Here is a 21,418-nt window from a genome sequence, read left to right on the forward strand (position 1 = left end):
GAGACCCACCTGTGAGGCCAGTTCCGATTGGCAAAGCTGTACTACTGATCTACTAAGTTTTGGTTTAGCCAAGAAAGCTGAGCGGGCTGCCCCAGAAGTGACTCACCTCCTTCAGGAAAGGGGAGTCAACAGCGAGGTATTTGGACACCACGTAGAGGCAGAAGAGATGGCGGTCGATCCCGGAGCCGGTCATCGCCAGGCGGCACAGGTGCTGATGCTTCTTGGCCGCAATCTTGAATAACTTGAGCCTCTGTTCAACCTAAAATAACAAAAGACGGGGACTTTCAAGTCGTGCATCACGGGCTAAGCTCCAGGATGAGGCTCACGGCCCTTCTCTCCAGCGGTCTGACAGGGTGCTGAGAAAGCAGGTCACTGGTGGCGGTGCGGGTGTCGGGGTGGGGGGGGTCTCTGGGTGGTTGCCAAGGCGACCTGACCAGAAACCCCCCTGGCCGATTGCCGCTTCCGCAGATTCGCTGCGAACGGGGCGGCGTGGAGGCTGCAGGGGGACAAGTTGTTGGAGAGGCAGTTTCGGGGTCCTGTGCGCAGCCCACTGGGCGTCATTCCACCTTTTATACAAATGAGACCACCAAGCAGGTAGGAAAGCTCCAGCCTCCAAGTCTCATCAGGTGGAAATGACGCCCTGTCCCTCTCAGCGGGCTGCGATTGTTCCTGCGGGTCATAAATAACCCTCCAAAGTGGTCTGGAAGCTCTACTACAACAGCGCTTCTGGGTCTTCAGGTTGGACCCAAAAAGCCTGCTTCAGCTTCCTTTGGGCCCTGTTCAGTCAATCACAGAACGAGGTGACACAGCACCCTTCCGTGGATGTGGAGGCCCATCTGGGCTTTGGCCCACCCACCCCAGAACTGGTCCTCAAGGCTGATTCTGAAGGCAGCTAATGACAGATCAGAGCAATCCGTCACAAGACCTACTGAGCTCTTCCCACAGAATCGAAAGCCTTTCCAGAACGGAGGTTCCTCCAGAGCAGAGCAAGAACCCTGGGCCATGTCTCCTCGGGAGTCAGCAGGCACCTGCACTCCGGGTCAGGCAGAACTGGCCGTGGATGGACCTCAGCCCCTAACTAGGTGTGCGGCCCAGCAGTTTGCCGAATTCATCTAAGTCTCTGTTCCTTTATCTACAAAAATGAACTGATGATACTTCACGGGCCACCGCTAGGACTGTCAAAGGCAACGTACAGAAAACCTGGAGCCCCGCGCCTGCTCAGGGAGCTTCAGCCTGGGCAGCGGGCTTCAGGAACCCCAGGCAGAAGGATGCTGTGATCGTCACTGTTTTCCCACCCAGACGCCGACCACTTGCACTGTCTCGCAGCATCTCCCTGCCACTCCTTTATTCACTGGCTGTGTACTGCTCTGATTTAAAGACTCTTAGGAAGTATAATCTGATTTATAGAAGTTACAGAAGGACAGAAGATTGATGCAAACATGAACCTTTGTGTCTGTCCTGATGGTTACCTTTTTTCTTTTTTTTTTTTCTTTTTTTTTGCCACACCACGAGGCATGCAGGGTCTTAGCTCCCCGACCATGGGTTGAACCCTCACCCCCTGCAGTGGAAGCGCGGAGCCCTAACCACTGGACCGCCAGGGAAGACCCCGACGGTCACCTTTTAATACTTTCTGTCCCTTCGAGAGGGGTGAAGGAAAGGAGATACTGGATATGGACCTGCTGGAGAAAGTATGCATGGGATTTAATCAGGGAAGCCTGTGTGTCAACCTCAGGGGCTGTTCTGTGAAAAGCACTGTCCCGCTTCCGGCCGGGCAGCACCTACCGTCTGCGTGGGGTCCACCATGGCCAGCACAAAGTTGCACGACTCAGTGGTGCAGGAACGCACGGTCTCCGTCCTGCCCTCTCGGAAGAGCCGGGTCATGGAGGCCTCGTAGGTGAGGGAAAATTTGCCCATGTCCTGGGAAAGGAAAAATATTTTAACACAAGGCAGGGCATGCTGACGAACTAAAGCATAAGAGGGCATCGCTTAAGGTCAGCTGGGAAAAGCACACTTCATCGTCAGCTGCAGTTTTTAGTCATCGTCAATTTTTACTCAGGCTTATGCAGCAGGCAGGTGGAAACGTCATTAGCTTTGCAAAGGAAGGGGGGGTCCAGGTTTCTGTTTCCAAATGCAGCTGGTGCCATGACCCAATTTCCTGAGTTTCACACACCTGCCCGAGTGCAGACGCGGCTATGGAGGGATACAGGACAGGACCAGGAGCTCGGCATGCAGGAGTAGGAAATTATTTAACTTCAGGAGAGGGGACCGGGTGGGAATGTCCTCCTCCAGGGAGCGGGAAGTGGGTGGGTGGCCGGCGCCTGCAGCACACAGCCCCCCGCCCCCCAGTAGACAGGAGGGAGAGAAAGCAGGAGGGAACAGCTGTGTGGGAGCTGGCAGAGGCGGTGGGGAGCAGACGGGAGGTCTCTTTAGAATGTTCGCATTTTCTCGGTGAAATAAGTTCACCTACTGAGAGTGAGGATGGGGAGGCGGCACTGGAGACAGAAAGGGGGTGTGAAACAGGCTCTGAGGGCACAGGGAGTGGGTGGTCTGGGGCCATCAGAGTCAGGGCTCATGAATTAAGGAAGAGGAGCCAGCGATTTGGGGTTTTTCTCCGGCCATGCAGGACCAAAGCAGGCAGACACCTGGACTGCACTGGGGATGGGTCTGCTGTGCTTGGGGCCCCAGGGCCGAGGTCGGGGTGATGGTAACATGCTGTGGAATCCAAGTCCGGAGAGGAAAAGAGGGAGGCAAGATGGGCAGAGGGAAGGGCAGGGTGGAGGTCCTGATGGGGTCCAGGAACGCTGGTGTCAGGGAGCAGAGGGGAGACGGGAGGTCCCCCTCTGCTCCCATGGCTTGTACTAAAATAATTAGCAGGTGATGAGCTCTGCATGTTTTTTTCTTTTTTTTCGGCCGTGCCACACGGCATGCAAGAGGTGCCTGTGGCTGGGACCCTGCAGGTGATGTGCAGATGGTACAGCAGGTGATGCATGACAGCTGGGCCAGGTCCACGGGAGCTCGGGGCAGCCCAGCACCCGTGCCATGGGAGGAAACCATCTGCAAACCACCTGCTCGAAGACGACCAGGTTCCCCCACATGGACGGGGAAGTGCTGAGCGGCGGTTTGTAGACCCAGATGATTCCTGACCAGACGACATCCCTCCGGGCATTTGGGTCCTGGCGGCCCCAGGGTGACAGGGAACACCCTGCAATAGGCCGATACTGTTAAGTAAATTCAGGAGCGGGCAAGGCTGAACCTCCGGTGTGCGAGCCAGACCCGTGAGTAGCCTTGCAGGGCTCGTCCCCCCACCCCCAAGGCTGGTAGGGTTGACTTAACATTGGCTGTTCCCGCCATCCTGCACGTACAGGGATGAAGCCAGCCGGCCATGGGGTCTGAGTGCCATCCCAGCGTCTGGTGGCCCCCAGTGCCCAGCACAAAGACCCACCAGCCCACAACACTCGTCCTTTAATACACCGGTTATTAAATTTCCCTTGGATGGGGTCCTAGAGGTTCTAACTCCTCATTCTGTCCTACGGTCAGCAGGGGGTCCCAGGTCATTTACCAGATATGCCTTTGGGAGAACTCCCTACAGGAGGGGAGCTTACTATGGGGGTGCTTTCCAAGGGGCTCATCATGAAACACTGGGGAGCACGGAGGGAAGGAGGGGACAAGGAAAAAGTATAAATGTGGTATTTTAGTCATTTAATACAGGTTAACTTGGGATAGATGATGCAATGATTTATTTGAAGTCAACTTTCCAACATCAAACTTTAACTGTATAAGTGGTCGGCGCAATCATGCATTACACCCACAATTTAAAAAAAATGGCCATCTCAAACCTCGTGGCCAATGCACTGAATATTAGTGTGCTCAGACCCCTCAAAGAGCCAAGCCGGGTTATGCCTGCAGCCCACTTAACCTGCTGCCACCAGCCTCCACAATGAGCCCTGTCCCCGACAGAGCTGGCCTTCAACCAAGCGTGCAGGAAAGAACCTTTGAACAGATGAATCCGATTTACACTATTAACAGATCACTTCAATCGATCATTTTCAATAGACCGAGTGCCATGTGAAGAATTGGTGTGCGCGGAGGGAACAAGAAGGACGTTCTGGTTGTTTCTAGCCGGAGCGCAAAGAGTAAATATGAGCCCTTAGGTTATTAAAACAAATAATCCTTAACTTTGAAAGAGTGACTTGATTTAAGAGTCACTGTAATACATGCTTACGCAAAAAGTTAAAACATAGAAAAATATAAGAAAATGAAGATCAATCTTCAGAGCACTGCCTGCCAATATTTTCCATCTCTCCTTTCCAGATTTTGCATATAATAAAGTGAGAGAGTCAGGAAACGTTTTCTGTAAAATGCAGGTGGTAAATATCACCGTCCTGGTGGGCCAGGTGGTGGTCTCTGCTGCAACTTTTCAGCTCTGCCACCGTAGCTCAAAAACAGCCGCGGACAATACGCCAAAAATAAACTTGATCTCTGCTCTCTGAAATTTCATTTGATTTTCACCTATCACAAAATAGTCTTAATTTTTTTCAACTACTAAAACTGTAAGACCAGGGACTTCCCTGGTGGCGCAGTTGTTAAGAATCCACCTGCCAATGCAGGGGACACGGGTTCGAGCCCTGGTCCGGGAAGATCCCACACGCCATGGAGCAACTAAGCCTGTGCACCATAACTACTGCAGCCCACGCACCTAGAGCCCGCGAGCCACAACTACTGAGCCCACGTGCCACAACTACTGAAGCCTGCATGCCTAGAGCCCGTGCTCCGCAACAAGAGAAGCCACCGCATTGAGAAGCCCGTGCACCGCAAGAAAGAGTAGCCCCTGCTCACCGCTACTAGAGAAAGCCCGCGCGCAGCAACGAAGACCCAACACAGCCAAAAAAACAACAAAGTAAGTAAGACCATTCTCCACTCAAGGGCCATGTGAACTAGCTGAAGGGCCCCTGTGGCCTGTGGGCCAGTTTGCAGATCACTTGTAAACAATGATTAACATCTTGTTTTATGACTAAGTTTTTTCACAGAATACACCATAGACATCACTTAATGGTTACATAATATTCCATGTACAAAAATGCCATAGTCTAACAAATTTCACTTTGAGAACCTTTTAGGTTGCTTCAAATTTTTACAGAGGGGCAAGCTTAAACTCATCTTTGTCAACCTGTCCTTTCACTGAATACAATTCTCAAAGTAGAATTTGCTGGGCAAACGGGTGTGCCTTCCCAGTGATTCTTCAGGCTGTGTGCACCCCACAGATGACCATTCCCAACTGCTGAGTTTGAACACCCCTTTATCAGGCCACCCTTCCAAACATAGAATGTAGAAAAGCTCTTTGCAAACTGCACAGGCAAAAACTCAGTCTTATTTAAGCTGCACTTACTAGATTCCTAGTAAGATTAAACTCTTGCTGTACATTCACTGACTGTTTGTTGGTATTTCTCTTCTCTTGTGAACCACCAATTTCTGCTCTGACTCCATGTTTTTCTATTGGGCGGTTTATTTTCCCGAAATGGAACCATCTAGCCAGTTTTTCCAACTTCTAAGTTTTTAAAAACTTCTAAGTTTCATTAGGTCCCATTTGTTTATTTTTGTTTTTATTTCCATTACTCTAGGAGGTGGATCAAAAAAGATCTTGCTGTGATTTATGTCAAAGAGTGTTCTTCCTATGTTTTCCTCTAAGAGTTTTATAGTGTCCAGTCTTACATTTAGGTCTCTAATCCATTTTGGGTTTATTTTTGTGTATGGTGTTAGGGAGTGTTCTAATTTCATTCTTTTACATGTAGCTGTCCAGTTTTCCCAGCACCACTAATTGAAGAGACTGTCTTTTCTCCATTGTATATCCTTGCCTCCTTTGTCATAGATTAGTTGACCATAGGTGCGTGGGTTTATCTCTGGGCTTTCTATCCTGTTCCATTGATCTATATTCCTGTTTTTGTGCCAGTACCATATTGTCTTGATTACTGTAGCTTTGTAGTATAGTCTGAAGTCAGGGAGTCTGATTCCTCCAACTCCGTTTTTTTCCCTCAAGACCGCTTTGGCTATTCTGGATCTTTTGTGTCTCCATACAAATTTTAAGATTTTCTGTTCTAGTTCTGTAAAAAATGCCATTGGTAATTTGATAGGGATTGCAATGAATCTGTAGATTGCTTTGGGTAGTATAGTCATTTCCACAATATTGGTTCTTCCAATCCAAGAACATGGTATATCTCTCCATCTGTTTCTATCATCTTTAATTTCTTTCATCAGTGTCTTATAGTTTTCTGCATACAGGTCTTTTGTCTCCCTAAGTAGGTTTATTCCTAGGTATTTTATTCTTTTTGTTGCAATGGTAAATGGGAGTGTTTCCTTAATTTCTCTTTCAGATCTTTCATAATTAGTGTATAGGAATGCAAGAGATTTCTGTGCATTAATTTTGTATCCTGCAACTTTGCCAAATTCATTGATTAGCTCTAGTAGTTTTCTGGTGGCATCTTTAGGATCCTCTATGTACAGTATCATGTCATCTGCAGTGACAGTTTTACTTCTTCTTTTCCAATTTGTATTCCTTTTATTTCTTTTTTTCTCTGATTGCCGTAGCTAGGACTTCCAAAACTATGTTGAATAATAGTGGTGAGAGTGGACATCCTTGTCTTGTTCCTGATCTTAGAGGAATGTTTTCAGTTTTTCACCATTGATAATGATGTTTGCTGTGGGTTTGTCATATATGGCCTTTATTATGTTGAGGTAGGTTCCCTCTATGCCCACTTTCTGGAGAGTTTTTATCGTAAGTGGGTGTTGAATTTTCTCAAAAGCTTTTTCTGCATCTATGAGATGATCATATGGTTTTTATTCTTCAATTTGTTAATATTGTGTATCACATTGATTGATTTGCATATACTGAAGAATTCTTGCATCTCTGGGATAAATCCCACTTGATCATGGTGTATGATCCTTTTAATGTGTTGGTGGATTCTGTCTGCTAGTATTTTGTTGAGGATTTTTGCATCTATATTCATCAGTGATATTGGTCTGTTAATTTTCTTTTTTAGTAGTATCTTTGTCTGGTTTTGGTATCAGGGTGATGGTGGCCTCATATAATGAGTTTGGGAGTGTTCCTTCTGCAATTTTTTGGAAGAGTTTGAGAAGGATGTGTGTTAGCTCTTCTCTAAATGTTTGATAGAATTCACCTGTGAAGCCATCTGGTTCTGGACTTCTGTTTGTTGGAAGATTTTTTTTTTTAACATCTTTGTTGGAGTATATTTGCTTTACAATGGTGTGTTAGTTTCTGCTTTATAACAAAGTGAATCAGTTATAAATATACATATATCCCCATATCTCTTCCCTTTTACATCTCCCTCCCTCCCACCCTCCCTATCCCACCCCTCTAGGTGGTCACAAAGCACCGAGCTGATCTCCCTGTGCTATGTGGCTGATTCCCACTAGCTATCTATTTTACATTTGGTAGTGTATATATGTCCTTGCCACTCTCTCTTTGTCCCAGCTTACCCTTCCCCCTCCCCATACCCTCAAGTCCATTCTCTAGTAGGTCTGTGTCTTTATTCCTGTCTTGCCCCTAGGTTCTTCATGACCTTTTGGGGTTTTTTTTAGATTATATATGTATGTGTTAGCATACGGTATTTATTTTTCTCTTTCTGACTTACTTCACTCTGCATGACAGACTCTAGGTCCATCCACCTCACTACAAATAACTCAATTTCGTTTCTTTTTATGGCTGAGTAATATTCCATTGTATATATGTGCCACATCTTCTTTATCCATTCATCTGCTGATGGACACTTAGGTTGCTTCCATGTCCTGGCTATTGTAAACAGAGCTGCAATAAACATTGTGGTACAGGACTTTTTGAATTATGGTTTGTTGGAAGATTTTTAATCACAGTTTCAATTTCATTACTTGTGATTGGTCTGTTCATATTTTCTATTTCTTCCTGATTCAGTATTGGAAGGTTATACCTTTCTAAGAATTTGTCCATTTCTTCCAGGTTGTCCATTTTATTGGCATAGAGTTGCTTGTAGTAGTCTCTTAGGATGCTTTGTATTTCTGCAGTGTCTGTTGTAACTTCTCCTTTTTCATTTCTAATTTTAATGATTTGAGTCCTCTCCCTCTTTTTCTTGATGAGTCTGGCTAATGGCTTATCAATTTTGTTTATCTTCTCAAAGAACCAGCTTTTAGTTTTATTGATCTTTGCTATCGCTTTCTTTGTTTCTATTTCATTTGTTTCTGCTCTGATCTTTATGATTTCTTTCCTTCTACTAACTTTGGGTTTTGTTTGTTCTTCTTTCTGTAGTTCCTTTAGGTGTAAGGTTAGATTGTTTATTTGAAACTTTTCTTGTTTCTTGAGGTAGGCTTGTATTGCTATAAACTTCCCTCTTAGAACTGCTTTTGCTGCATCCCATAGGTTTTGGATCATCGTGTTTTCATTGTCATTTGTTTCTAGGTATTTTTTTATTTCCCCTTTGATTTCTTCAGTGATCTCTTAGTTATTTAGTAACGTATTGTTTAGCCTCCATGTGTTTGTGTTTTTTACTTTTTTTTCCCCTTTGATTTCTAATCTCATAGCGTTGTGGTCAGAAAAGATGCTTGATATGATTTCAATTTTCTTAAATTTACCGAGGCTTGATTTGTGACCCAAGATGTGATCTATCCTGGAGAATGTTCTGTGTGCGCTTGAGAAGAAAGTGTAATCTGCTGTTTTTGGATGAAATGTCCTATAAATATCAATTAAATCTATCTGGTCTATTGTGTCATTTAAAGCTTGTGTTTCCTTATTAATTTTCTGTTTGGATGATCTGTCCATTGGTGTTAGTGAGGTGTTAAAGTCCCCCACTATTATTGTGTTACTGTCAATTTCCTCTTTTAGAGCTGTTAACAGTTGCCTTATGTATTGAGGTGCTCATATGTTGGGTGCATATATATTTACAATTGTTATACCTTCTTGGATTGATCCCTTGATCATTATGTAGTGTCCTTCCTTGTCTCTTGTAACATTCTTTATTTTAAAGTCTATTTTATCTGATATGAGTATTGCTACTCCAGCTTTCTTTTGATTTCCATTTGCATGGAATATCTTTTTCCATCCCCTCACTCTCAGTCCGTATGTATCCCTAATTCTGAAGTGGGTCTCTTGTAGACAGCATATATACGGGTCTTGTTTTTGTATCCATTCAGGGAGCCTGTGTCTTTTGGTTGTAGCAATTAATCCATTCACGTTTAAGGTAATTATCGATATGTATGTTCCTATTACCATTTTCTTAATTGTTCTGGGTTTGTTTTTGTAGGTTCTTTTCTTCTCTGGTGTTTCCCACTTAGAGAAGTTCCTTTAGTGTTTGTTGTAGAGCTGGTTTGCTGGTGCTGAATTCTCTTAGCTTTTGCTTGTCTGTAAAGCTTCTGATTTCTTCATCGAATCTGAATGAGATCCTTGCTGGGTAGAGTAATCTTGGTTGTAGGTTCTTCCCTTTCATCACTTTCAATATGTCATGTCACTCCCTTCTGGCTTGTAGAGTTTCTACTGAGAAATCAGCTGTTAACCTTATGGGAGGTTCCCTTGTATGTTATTTGTCATTTTTCCCTTGCTGCTTTCAATGATTTTTCTTTGTCTTTAATTTTTGCCAGTTTGATTAGTATGTGTCTCGGCGTGTTTCTCCTTGGGTTTATCCTGTATGGGACTCTCTGCGCTTCCTGGACTTGGGCGGCTATTTCCTTTCCCAGGTTAGGGAAGTTTTCGACTATAATCTCTTCCAATATTTTCTCTGGTCCTTTCTCTCTCTCTTTTCCTTCTGGAACCCCTATAATGCAAATGTTGTTGCGTTTAATGTTGTCCCAGAGGTCTCTTAGGCTGTCTTCATTTCTTTTCATTCTTTTTTCTTTATTCTGTTCCGCAGCAGTGAATTCCACCATTCTGTCTTCCTGGTCACTTATCTGTTCTTCTGCCTCAGTTATTCTGCTATTGATTCCTTCTAGTGTAGTTTTCATTTCAGTTATTGTATTGTTCATCTCTGTTTGTTTGTTCTTTAATTCTTCTAGGTCTTTGTTAAACATTTCTTACATCTTCTCGATCTTTGCCTCCATTTTTTTTCCGAGGTCCTGGATCATCTTCACTATTGTTATTCTGAATTCTTTTTCTGGAAGGTTGCCTATCTCCACTTCATTTAGTTGTTTTTCTGGGGTGTTATCTTGTTCCTTCATCTGGTACATAGCCCTCTGCCTTTTCATCTTGTCAATCTTTCTGTGAATGTGGTTTTTGTTCCACAGGCTGCAGGATGGTAGTTCTTCTTGCTTCTGCTGTCTGCCCTCTGGTGGATTAGGCTATCTAAGAGGCTTGTGTAAGTTTCCCTGATGGGAGGGACTCGATCGTGACCATCTTTATTAAGAACTGTATTACAGTTAATTTTAGGTACAATTGTGGCCCATCAGTTGTCGTTTACCTGATACTAACATGGCCTCTTGTGCTCTTCTGCATCTGTTTATCTTCCTGACCTGAGTTATAGAGGAATCGAACCTACAGGCCACCCCTGGATCCACCCCCGACTCCAGTGTCACCTTGGCAGGTCACCTCACCTCTCTGAACCTCGGTTTTCTCACCTGTAAAATGGGCGAACAATAGCTCGTCCCTAGTGAGGGGACTGTGAGAGTGCTGAGACCAGTGCCTGGCGCAAAGCAAAACTCACAAGGGCAGAACCGGTATCCAGGGACGCTGCACTGCATCTGTGCACAGCACTCAAGTGTTAAAAGTTCTCCGTTAAAAACAGGGCATATCTTGGGACTTCCCTGGTGGTCCAGTGGTTAGGACTTTGCCTTGCAATGCAGGGTGTACAGGATCATTCCCTGGTCAGGGAGCTAAGATTCCACATGCCTCGCGGCCATAGAACCAATACATAAAACAAAAGCAATATATTGTAACAAATTCAATAAAGACTTTAAAAATGGTCCCCATCAAAAAAAAAATTTCTTAAAAAAAAAATAACGGGTTCGATCCCTGGTCAGGGAACTAAGATCCTGCATGCTGCTTGGCACAGCCAAAAAAACCCAAAAAAACAAACAAACAAACAAAAAACCAGGGCACATCTTGAGCCAATGCCACAAGGATTTCCGCCAGCCCTGGAAACCAGGGGTGCCCTCTCAGGGTGGAATGCTCCCTCCAACAGAAAAAAATCCCACTAAGGTCCTCCTGGGGCCTGGGCTATGTCTCTGATGGGGCCGTCATGTGCAAGCCAGAATGTGCCCAGGGGCCCAGAGAGAGGCAGTGGAAACACCAGAGCTTCTGCTCCTACAGGGACCCCATCCATCCCAGAGCACTTCCCGGGACCTGGCATATCCGCTTTTATGAAAGAGGATGTCAAAGGTCAGAGACATCCAACCATTTGCCCTAAGTAGCTCTGCTTTACCAAACCCTAGGATTGGGTGCTTAAAGGTTTATTTCCCACTTCGTGGAGCAACGAGATCTCACTCGGCTACCATCCCCCACATTCTCCCTCTACTCCTGCGCAATACGGGAAACCGCTGCTGCCCCAGGTGCTTCTGCTGGACACTTGTCCCATCTGTCTGTGGGAGGAGCCCCCCCCCCCCCCGCACCATGACAGGCACGACCTGCTCCCATGATGGGTCCTCCCTACCCGCGGGGCAAACGGCCTTGGTCCTGCATTTAGGGACCGCAGAAGCCCTCAGGATGAAAACCCCAGCTCGGGGTCTCACCTTGTAATGAGCCAGCTGGAGGGAGAGCTGCACGAAGGCGTCCGGGCTGGTTCTGCATTTCTTGATCAGCCCTTTACCGAAAGCACTGAACAGAAAAGAACAGAAATCCACGTCGCTGGCCAGGAGGTTCGCGCTGCTCAGGGAAGTCTCTATGACTTCTTGACACTTGGGAAAGAAGGAGAAAAGCTTTCACTTAATGGGAGGGAAGATACTGACACACACTCTGAAGAAAACAGCAAGCTGGCTTTCAGCACAGCTAACAGAGTCGTTGCTTGGAAATACACACACCACTTTTTCTTCTTGGTTTTTTCCAACCTTTCTAACCTAAAGAGCTGCAATGAGTTAGCAACATGGCACGCCCCCTGCCCTTGAAGAGCAGTGGGGTGGCCCAAGCAGGAGGAACTCCTGGTTCCCAGTGGGACCCCAAAGGGCATTTCAAAGTGTCACAGGTTCTGTTTCGTGAGATCCATTCTTGTTATATGCTGGCCATTGAGGAACCAGTTTTAAAAAGGAAATGGACTGGGACTTCCCTGGTGGTCCAGTGGTTAAGACTCTGCACTTTCACTGCAGGCGGCATGGGTTCGATCCCTGGCTGGGGAACTAAGATCCTGCACGCCGCAACGAAGATCCCACGTGCCGCAACTAAGACCCAGTGCAGCCAAATAAATAAATATTTAAAAAAAAAAAAAAAAAAGATCCTGCATGCTGTACAGTGTGGCCAAAAAATTTAAAAAATAAAGTAAAAAGGAAAGAGACTGTGGTACAGTCGTACAATGGGAATGAACCCTCAACTGTGAAGTCACACGGAGGAATCTTAAATGACTATCACTAAGCGAAAGAAGCAGATCTGAAATGGCTACACACTGTACGATTCGAGTTATGAAATTCGGGGAAAGGCAAAATGATGGAGACAGTGAAAAGACCACTGGTTGCCGGGAGTGAGGCAGGAAAGAGGGATGAATAGACAGAGGAAAGGTTTTTTAGGGCAGTGACACTGCTCTGTATGGTACTATGATGTCATGACACCTTTGTCCACACCACAGATGCAGAACACAAAGTGAACCCTGGGGAGTTTCCTGGTGGCCTAGTGGCTAGGATTCTGGGCTCTCACTGCCAGGGCCTGGGTTCAATCCCTGGTTGAGGAACTGAGATCCTGCAAGCCGCGTGGCAGGGACAGAGGGAAAAAAAACAGTGAGCCTTGACGTGAACTACGGACTCTAGTGATACTGACTTGTCAGTGCAGCTTCTTCGACTGTAACAGACGCACCAAGTGTCAGGGGACGTTGGTAGCGGGGGAGGTTGTGATGTGTGAGGGCAGAGAGAGCGCGGGGACTCTCTGAACCTTCCACTCAACTTTGCTGTGAACCTGAAACTGCTTTAAATAATAAAGTCCATCAAAAAAAATTTTATTTTTAATAAACGGTAGGTGACTTGGTTAACTAAAAGGACCCTAGCCACACACTTCAGCAGAGGTTACATCTCTCTGAGGATCACACACCAGCCCCAGGGATGCAGGCTGGACAAAAAAAATGCAGATGGGCAAGACTGCAGGACTAGATGCAATATTTTCCACATCAAAATGACTTCTTGGGGCTTCCTTGGCGGTCCGGTGGTTAAAACTCCCACTGCGCTCCCACTGCAGCGGGCGCGGGTTCAATCCCTGGTTGGGGAATCAAGATCCCACATGCTGCACGGCACGGCCAAAAAAAAAAAAAAAAGAAAAACACTTCTCTGCTTGGCTTAGGTAAGCTAGGATTTGGTATTTCCAACCCTAAAATTCCTTCCGGAAATGGCTTCCACTGAGCGAACTGCATCGGAGAACACTTAGAGGGACAAAAATGACAAATTAGTGATTTAGAGTATTCCAACTCCAAAGGAAGTGATTTTGGTTTTCACTTTTTCATTGTGATGTCTAGCTAAGTTTGAGCTGGAAATTTCACTGACAATCTTAGCCAAATGCTTTAAATGAAAGAAGAAATATTTGCTGGGGCTTCCCAGGCAACAGGAGCTGTAGCAACTCCGGCGTCCCAGTAAGAAACCCCCAGGCAGACAGATTTCCGTCTCGGGGGGTCTTCAACTGACCTCGTGAACACTTCGGAAGGACAGCTGGAAAAGTCGACTGTTAGAGTTTAAACTCGTTTCCCACCCAAGGTAATTAACAAGTGCCTGGTCACTGGGACTTACTTCCTGCGGGATGTCCCACTGTAGCCGGGTGGGGTATGGGATGTTCGGGTTGGTGTCCCCTTTACAGTGTCCATCCTCTGCATAACCCAGCTGGAAGCTGTCCGTGGCCAGGACGTACTGTCGAAAATAAAAAGATACATCTGTGAAGTCAGAGGTCATCACAGCTAATAGCGTTACATAAAAGTTATCTGACCTCCCAAAGTAGACAAACCCTCGTTCTTTCTAGAGATAACATCAAGACTTAACCATAGGGCTTCCCTGGTGGCGCAGTGGTTAAGAATCCGCCTGCCAATGCAGGGGACACGGGTTCGAGCTCTGGTCCGGGAAGATCCCACATGCCGCGGAGCAACTAAGCCCGTGCACCACAACTACTGAGCCTGCGCTCTAGAGCCCGCGAGCCACAACTACTGAGCCCGCGTGCCACAACCACTGAAGCTCGCACGCCTAGAGCCCATGCTCCGCAACAAGAGAAGCCACCTCAATGAGAAGCCCGTGCACCGCAATGAAGAGTAGCCCGCGTTCTTGCCGCAACTAGAGAAAAGCTTGCGTGCAGCAACGAAGACCCAATGCAGCCAAAAATTTAAAAAATATATAAATAAATTAATTTATTTAAAAAAAAAAAAGACTTAACCGTAACTACTTGCTTACAGTCTGCTGTGCATCTGACATCCTCTGCCCAGCCACCTAGTGAGATATTCTTACCTCCATTTCAGGGGCAAGAAAAATGGACCTGGAGAGGTTCAACAGCGTTTGCACAGGTAAGGAGCACAGCCAGGATGCGAGCAGAGCATGTGACGCACAGAAAGCAGCTCAGAGCCTGCTTCGAGGTCCCAGGCTGTGAGCTAGTGCCCTCTGGGTGCTACCCCACTGAGTATTTACACTAGCCTGTGAAGTAGTAATTATCATTCCCTCTTGTATAAATGAAAAAGCAGCCTCAGAGAGGCAAAGAGTCTGTCCCAGTTCACACTCCTCAGGGAGCCAGGATGTGGGCCCAGGTGTGGATGTCTTCTGTTCACTGGCAGGTAAACCTAAGCCAGTTTACTCAACGGTATCTACAGAGCACCTACTACGGGTCAGCAATGCTTCTGAGCACCAGTGATAGGACGGTGAACAAAACAGACAAGAATGTCTGCCTTTCTACAAAAGGTTAAAGGTGGCCATGACCTAGCAATTCGGCTCCTAGGTATGTGCTCAAAAGAAATGAAAATAGGGAATTCCCTGGCAGTCCAGTGGTTAGGACTCTGCGCTCTCACTGCCAGGACCTGGGTTCAATCCTTGGCCAGGGAACTAAGATCCCACAAGCCACACGGTGTGGCAAAAAAAAAAAAAAAGAAAAGAAAAGAAAAAGAAAACATATGTTCACATAAAACTTGCACGCTAATGTTCACAGAAGCATTATTTATAGTAGTCAAAAAGTAAAAAGAATCCAGATGTCCACCGAGGGATGAATAAACAAGATGTGGTCTAATCATACAAAGGAATACTATTCAGCCATAAAAGGAATGAAATACCGTTAATAGTACAATGTAGATGAACCTTATAAACATTAGCCAGACACACAAGGCCACGTACTGTGTGATTCCGTTTCTATGAAATGGCCAGAACAGTCAAACTGACAGAGACAGAAAGGAGATTAGTGGTTACCCAGGGCTGGGGCAAGAGGGGGCTGAGGGTGGGGAGTTTCCTTAGGGGGGGTGATAAAAATGTCCTGGAGGGGCTTCCCTGGTGGCGCAGTGGTTGGGAATCTGCCTGCCAGTGCAGGGGACACGGGTTCGAGCCCTGGTCTGGGAAGACCCCACATGCCACGGAGCAACTAGGCCCGTGAGCCACAACTACTGAGCCTGCGCGTCTGGAGCCTGTGCTCCGCAACAGGAGAGGCCGCGATAATGAGAGGTCCGCGCACCGCGATGAAGAGTGGCCCCCCCACTTGCCACAACTAGAGAAAGCCCTCGCACAGAAACGAAGACCCAACACAGCCATAAATAAATAAATAAATAAATAAAATTAAAAAAAAAAATGTCCTGGAATTAGATAGTGGTGATGGATAGACAACCACCTGTAATGTACAAAAACCACTGAACTGTATGCTTTAAGAGGGTGAATTTCATGGTATGTGAATTACATCCAATAAAACAGTAATAAAAATATTTTTAAAAAAGGAATCCCTGCACTCAGGGAGCTTACATTCCAGTGGGGGAAGCAAAACAAACAAACAAAAAACAACTCAAGGGACTTCCCTGGTGGTCCAGTGGGCGCTCCCAATGCAGGGGGCCCCGGTTTGATCCCTGATGGGGGAACTAGATCCCGCATGCATGCCGCAACTAAGAAGTCCACATGCTGCAACAAAGCTCCCGCGTGCTGCAACTAAGACCCGGCGCAGCCAAAATAAATAATAAATAAAATTTTAAATATTTTTAAAAATTTTAAAAACACAACCCAAGGTCAGATGGTGATACTGTCAAACGGTGAGGAGGGCAGGGGGGTTCCAGGATGGGGGAGCGTGGGGGGGGGGACCGCATGCATGTGCGGTCAGCATCCTGCAGAGCTGGGCAGGTGAAGGAGCCCAGCCTATCTGTGTCTGCACTGTGTCAGAGCCCCTAAAGAGTCCAACACAATTAAGCATCAGGAACACACCGACAGCCAACAGGATTCAGCTTGGACCAGATTTGTTTTTAGCTGGCATGGGTGGCGTCCTTGTACCGGCCCCTTAACTGGCTCTGGCGTGGGCCTCCATGACAAGACAGTGGGTCAGTTCCCATCCATGCGGGGAGCAACTGGGCTCCTGTCTCACCCCTGGAGTCACAGGCTGTTCTGTCCACTGGGCAGTTAACAGTTAAACACCGCCACTTCCAACTGGTCACCCCGGTCTGAGACTAAATCCCTTTACCTTATCTTATCCAGAGTACTGAAAAAATAAGCCTGGCCTTGTCAGCATCCAGTAGATTTCTCTGTTTGGTAAATGTACCCTACGTAGTGCAGACTGCCTAGGATTCAGAGTCTTTTCCCATTTACCAAAGAACAGCTCTTATGCACTTATTTCTGGGAGAGTCCTTGGAACAGGGTGTAACAGACCTAGATCATTATCCTGTGCAAACAGACTTAGAAGGTCTTGCGGTGGTGTCCGGTGGTGCCGAAGGGGGTTTGATCCTTGCTTGATTTCCAACTGAAAGGATCTCTAAGCCTTTGTCGGCAGAAGCAAAGACCGGGGTGGTGACGAGCCTTTTGGATACCTGGTTGTTTTTATCAGGGATAAATGTCTTAGGACCACGCTGTTGTCTTAGAGTGGAGCATTTTTTCCCCCTTTTTAAAGGTTTCCCCACATAGAAAACCTCCCTTGGTTGAAGGAACGGCAGGTTAGGTTTTGCTGAGACCCTAACCAGGGGAAGACAGTCAAGTAAAGTGGAAAAGGGACAGGAGGAGCTCCCCTGTGGATGTCATCACAAGTGCACTACACGATCTGATTTCAGGGACAAGACCCGGGCTCTACGCCCTGGGCAGGACGGTGAGGTGATCGGCCTACGGTCACAGGGGTGTGTCTCCCATGTGGGAAGTGACAGTGAGTCACCGTGTTCCACTCCATTTATTAGAGCAGCAGCAACATAAAGACTGCAGAAATACTGTGTCCACTGTGACTCTCAAAGGGGCTTATCCCTTCAACAAAGTAACCTCAAGTCTCGTCAGATGGGATGATACAGAATTTCTGAGTCGAGTCCACTGGTTTTTTTGTTGTTGTTGTTGTTGTATTTATTTATTTTTAAAGACACCCAATTTATTTTGATGTTTATTTATTTATTTATTTAGGCTGCGTGGGTCTTAGTTGTGGCATGCAGGATCTTTAGTTGCGGCGTGCGGGATCTAGTTCCCCGACCAGGGATCGAATCCGGGCCCCCTGCATTGGGAGCGCGGAGTCTTAGCCACTGGACCACCAGGGAAGTCAGTCCCTTGTGTGTTTTTTTTTTTTTTTTTAAATTGAAGTATAGGGCTTCCCTGGTGGCGCAGTGGTTAAGAATCCGCCTGCCAATGCAGGGGACACGGGTTCGATCCCTGGTCTGGGAAGATCCCACATGCCGCGGAGCAACTGGGCCCGTAAGCCACAATTACTGAGCCTGCGCGTCTGGAGCCTGTGCTCCGCAACAAGAGAGGCCGCGATAGTGAGAGGCCCGCGTACCGCGATGAAGAGTGGCCCCCGCTTGCCGCAACTAGAGAAAGCCCTCGCACAGAAACGAAGACCCAACACAGCCATAAATAAATTAATTAATTAATTAAAAAAAAAATTGAAGTATAGTTGATTTACAATATTATGTCAGTTTCAGGTGTACAGCAAAATGATTCCATCTTATGTATATATTTTCAGATTATAGGTTATTTCAAGATATTGAATATAGTTCTCTGTGTTATACTGTAAATCCTTGCTGTTTATCTATTGGGTTGGCCAAAAAGTTTGTTCGGGTTTTCCCGTAGGATGTTACAGAAAAACCCGAATGAACTTTTTGGCCAACCCAATATTTTATGCATAGTAGTTTGTTAACCCCATACTCCTAAATTTACCACTCCCCTTTCCCCTCTGGTAACCATAAGTTTGTTTTCTATGTCTGTGAGTTTGTTTCTGTTTTTTGTTTTTTTATTTTTTTTTGGCTGCACCACGTGGCTTGCAAGATCTTAGTTCCCTGACCAGGAACTGAACCTGGGCCCTCAGCAGTGAGAGCACAGGGTCCTAACCACTGGACCACCAGGGAATTCCCTGTTTCTGTTTTGTATATAGATTCACGTCTATTATTTTTTAGATTCCACATATAAGTGATATCATATAGTACTTGTCTTTCTCTGTCAAGTCCACTGTTGACAGGCCTAGAGTTTAGCAATTTCCTTACAAAAGAACCTGACAGGCGAATTCAGAAAACAAAACCTTCACTCAACTTTTCATGCCAAACATGACACAGGTCAAACAGCTCAGAGAGAAATGAATTTTAAAACAGTTTAAAAGGTGGCAGGGCCAACACACACTGTATTTTAAAATGCTAGGTGGGGGACTTCCCTGGTGGTCCAGTGGTTAAGACTCCGCGCTTCCACTGCAGGGGGCACGGGTTCGATACCTGGTCAGGGAACTAAGATCCCACATGCCGCCCGGCACGGCCAAAAGAATAAAAATAAAATATTAGGTGGAGGGAGAGGATGACAGTGATTTGGTGGGTTTTCTTAGAACTTGGTAATTCTAAGAATTAAGTGAAGTGGTAAAAGGCACGCTGCATTTTTATAAACCAAGATTTTAATATCCTTGCTTCTATTTGGCCTAACACTTGGCAGATAGGAAAATCTTGAAAACATAGCAAAGAAGGGGTCATTTATTTCAATATAACTGAGCTTCAGTTCCGCCCTGATGTCACTGCGTTGGAGCCAAGGCCATCTCATTATTTTGGCTCCATCAGGACATGACATTAAATGTTTCCATTTAAGGAACCTCAGCGTAGGGAATGAAGACAGGAATGACTGCCGTTACTGATTTAACTTTACGTTCGGCGCCGACACCTGCTGAAAACACTTATTATAACCAGACAGATACCATGAAGTTAAATTCAGTCTGGGATTTGGTTTTCCAACAGCGATTTCCACACTCAGGTTAAACCTGAAGACACTCACCTCCCAAAGGTGACCGATGATGGGGGCGTCGGCCCAGGAGTGCTCTGCGTTTATGCCCATCTTGCCGTTTTTGAAGATGACAAATGTGATCGATTTATCAAACCACCTACACGAAACAAAAATGTTTATGTGACTTACATGTTTACAGAGACAAAAATAAACCCAAACGATGTACTTGTTTTCCTCTGGATGGGCTCATTGACTTGGCACCCGCAGAGGTGAACGGGTCTCCGTAGGTGACAATAAAAGCACACATAAGACCCCAAGTCGTTCATTTCTCCCCTGCTCCCGACGCAGAGATATGCATTCAGCTACTGGAGAGCAGGAGAACAGGGCGTATCGTTGTAACAAAAAAGGATGCACAAGGCAACTGCGGAGAAATAGGAGGCTGCAAAGTCGTCCCTCGGTATCTGCCGGGGGCTTGGTTATAGGACCTGCTGCCGATACCAAAACCTGAGGATGCTCCAGCCCCACACAGTCGGCCCTCCATATCCGCAGGTTCCACAACCGAGGCTCTTAAACAACGGTCCACGGTCTGTAGCTGGCTGAACCCGCGGATATGGAAGACCAACTGTGCCTGCCGCACCCCTCCCCCACCCCAGCCAATCCTCACCCCCAACCTGATGGGCAGGCAGGACCTCACTTTACAGACGAGGCAAAGGAGGCTCCAAGAGGTGGAAGAGCCTCACCACAATCACGCGATCGGTGAGCAAAGCCAGAGCCGACATCCAGGTCAGGCCCTGGGTACCACCTTCCCCCACCTGGTTCCAGGTAACCCGCAGCCACTTCTCACGAGCATCTCCAAGTGGAGGTGTCGTGCACAGAGAGGGGAAGGACCTCAAAGCTGCTGCTTAAGCTGTGTGTGCGTAACAGTTTTGGTGGAAAGAAGAGAGTTACCAGTCATGTTTTCATGCTAGCCTTATTCCTTAAGAGCGTCGATACATGCTTGAGGCTGGGTGTCAGCTACATGTAACATTTCTTCCAAGTCCACGGGCAAACCACTGTGTTTCGGAAGGTAAGCGTGATACCTGTCGAAACACCTGCCGTGCAGCAGAGACTTGGCGTAGCTATCCATCGACGTAACTGCGTCTTCCTCCCTATACCCTTGTTCTGTTTCGTCCAATGTCACGAAGAACGTGGCTTTTTCCACTGCGTCCAGAGACTGCTTGTTCTTCCCGTGTCCAAAATAGGCCTGGCGACACTTGGCCCAGGGGACTCTGCAGTGAGGATTAAATACAATTAAACCTGCGGCAGGGACTTCCCTGGTGGCGCAGTGGTTAAGAATCCACCTGCCAATGCAGGGGACACGGGTTCGAGCCCTGGTCCGGGAAGATCCCACATGCTGCGGAGCAACTAAGCCCGTGCGCCACAACTACTGAGCCTGCGCTCTAAAGCCCATGTGCCACAACTACTGAGCCCGTGAGCGGCAACTACTGAAGCCCGCGTGCCACAACTACAGAAGCTCACGCGCCTAGAGCCCGTGCACCGCAACGAAGAGCAGCCCCCGCTCGCCGCAACTAGAGAAAGTCCTTGTGCAGCAACGAAGACCCATTGCAGCCAAAAATAAAAAGAAATAAATGAAAAAGAAACGTATAAAAAAACCTGCAGCAGTTTGGTGACATCTCTTTACGTGGGATGTTTGAAATGACAACGGTTTTCAGTTTCCAGTGTTGTAGGGGTTTAAGGAAAACTACGCGTTTGCGACTTTCTGCATCTGCAGTCACCCACCTGCCTGCCGGCTGGGCTGCTTTGTTTGCGGGCAGGGGCCTCGCCTTCTCCTTGTATCTGCTCCAGGGCAGTCGCAGGCATGGAACCTTGTCCATAAATGCCGAGTGAAGGACAAGAATGCAGACGGGCCCCAAGCTCCGCCGTCCAGGGCAGCGGACCCACAGGCAGGCAG

The 21,418-nt window shown here is 46.8% G+C and overlaps 1 protein-coding gene across 3 annotated transcripts in view; it reads right to left on the reverse strand.

Moving 5' to 3' along the window:
• CPT1A (carnitine palmitoyltransferase 1A) overlaps positions 1-21,418 on the reverse strand; it is a 61,745-nt gene that overhangs the window by 5,114 nt on the left and 35,213 nt on the right. For 2 of the 3 annotated variants that reach the window (XM_082477650.1, XM_082477651.1), the window contains exons 11-17: positions 21,247-21,303; positions 20,547-20,735; positions 19,519-19,624; positions 13,882-13,998; positions 11,698-11,862; positions 1,783-1,917; positions 107-259 (exon numbers count right to left, since the gene is read on the reverse strand). In XM_082477650.1, the coding sequence (XP_082333776.1) occupies positions 107-259; positions 1,783-1,917; positions 11,698-11,862; positions 13,882-13,998; positions 19,519-19,624; positions 20,547-20,735; positions 21,247-21,303 (922 nt within the window). The remainder of the gene's footprint in view (positions 1-106; positions 260-1,782; positions 1,918-11,697; positions 11,863-13,881; positions 13,999-19,518; positions 19,625-20,546; positions 20,736-21,246; positions 21,304-21,418) is intronic. The other variant, XM_082477652.1, reaches the window with a different exon arrangement.

Source organism: Balaenoptera physalus, assembly GCF_965194825.1.
Source record: "Balaenoptera physalus genome assembly, chromosome: 10".
Lineage (NCBI taxonomy): Eukaryota > Metazoa > Chordata > Mammalia > Artiodactyla > Balaenopteridae > Balaenoptera > Balaenoptera physalus.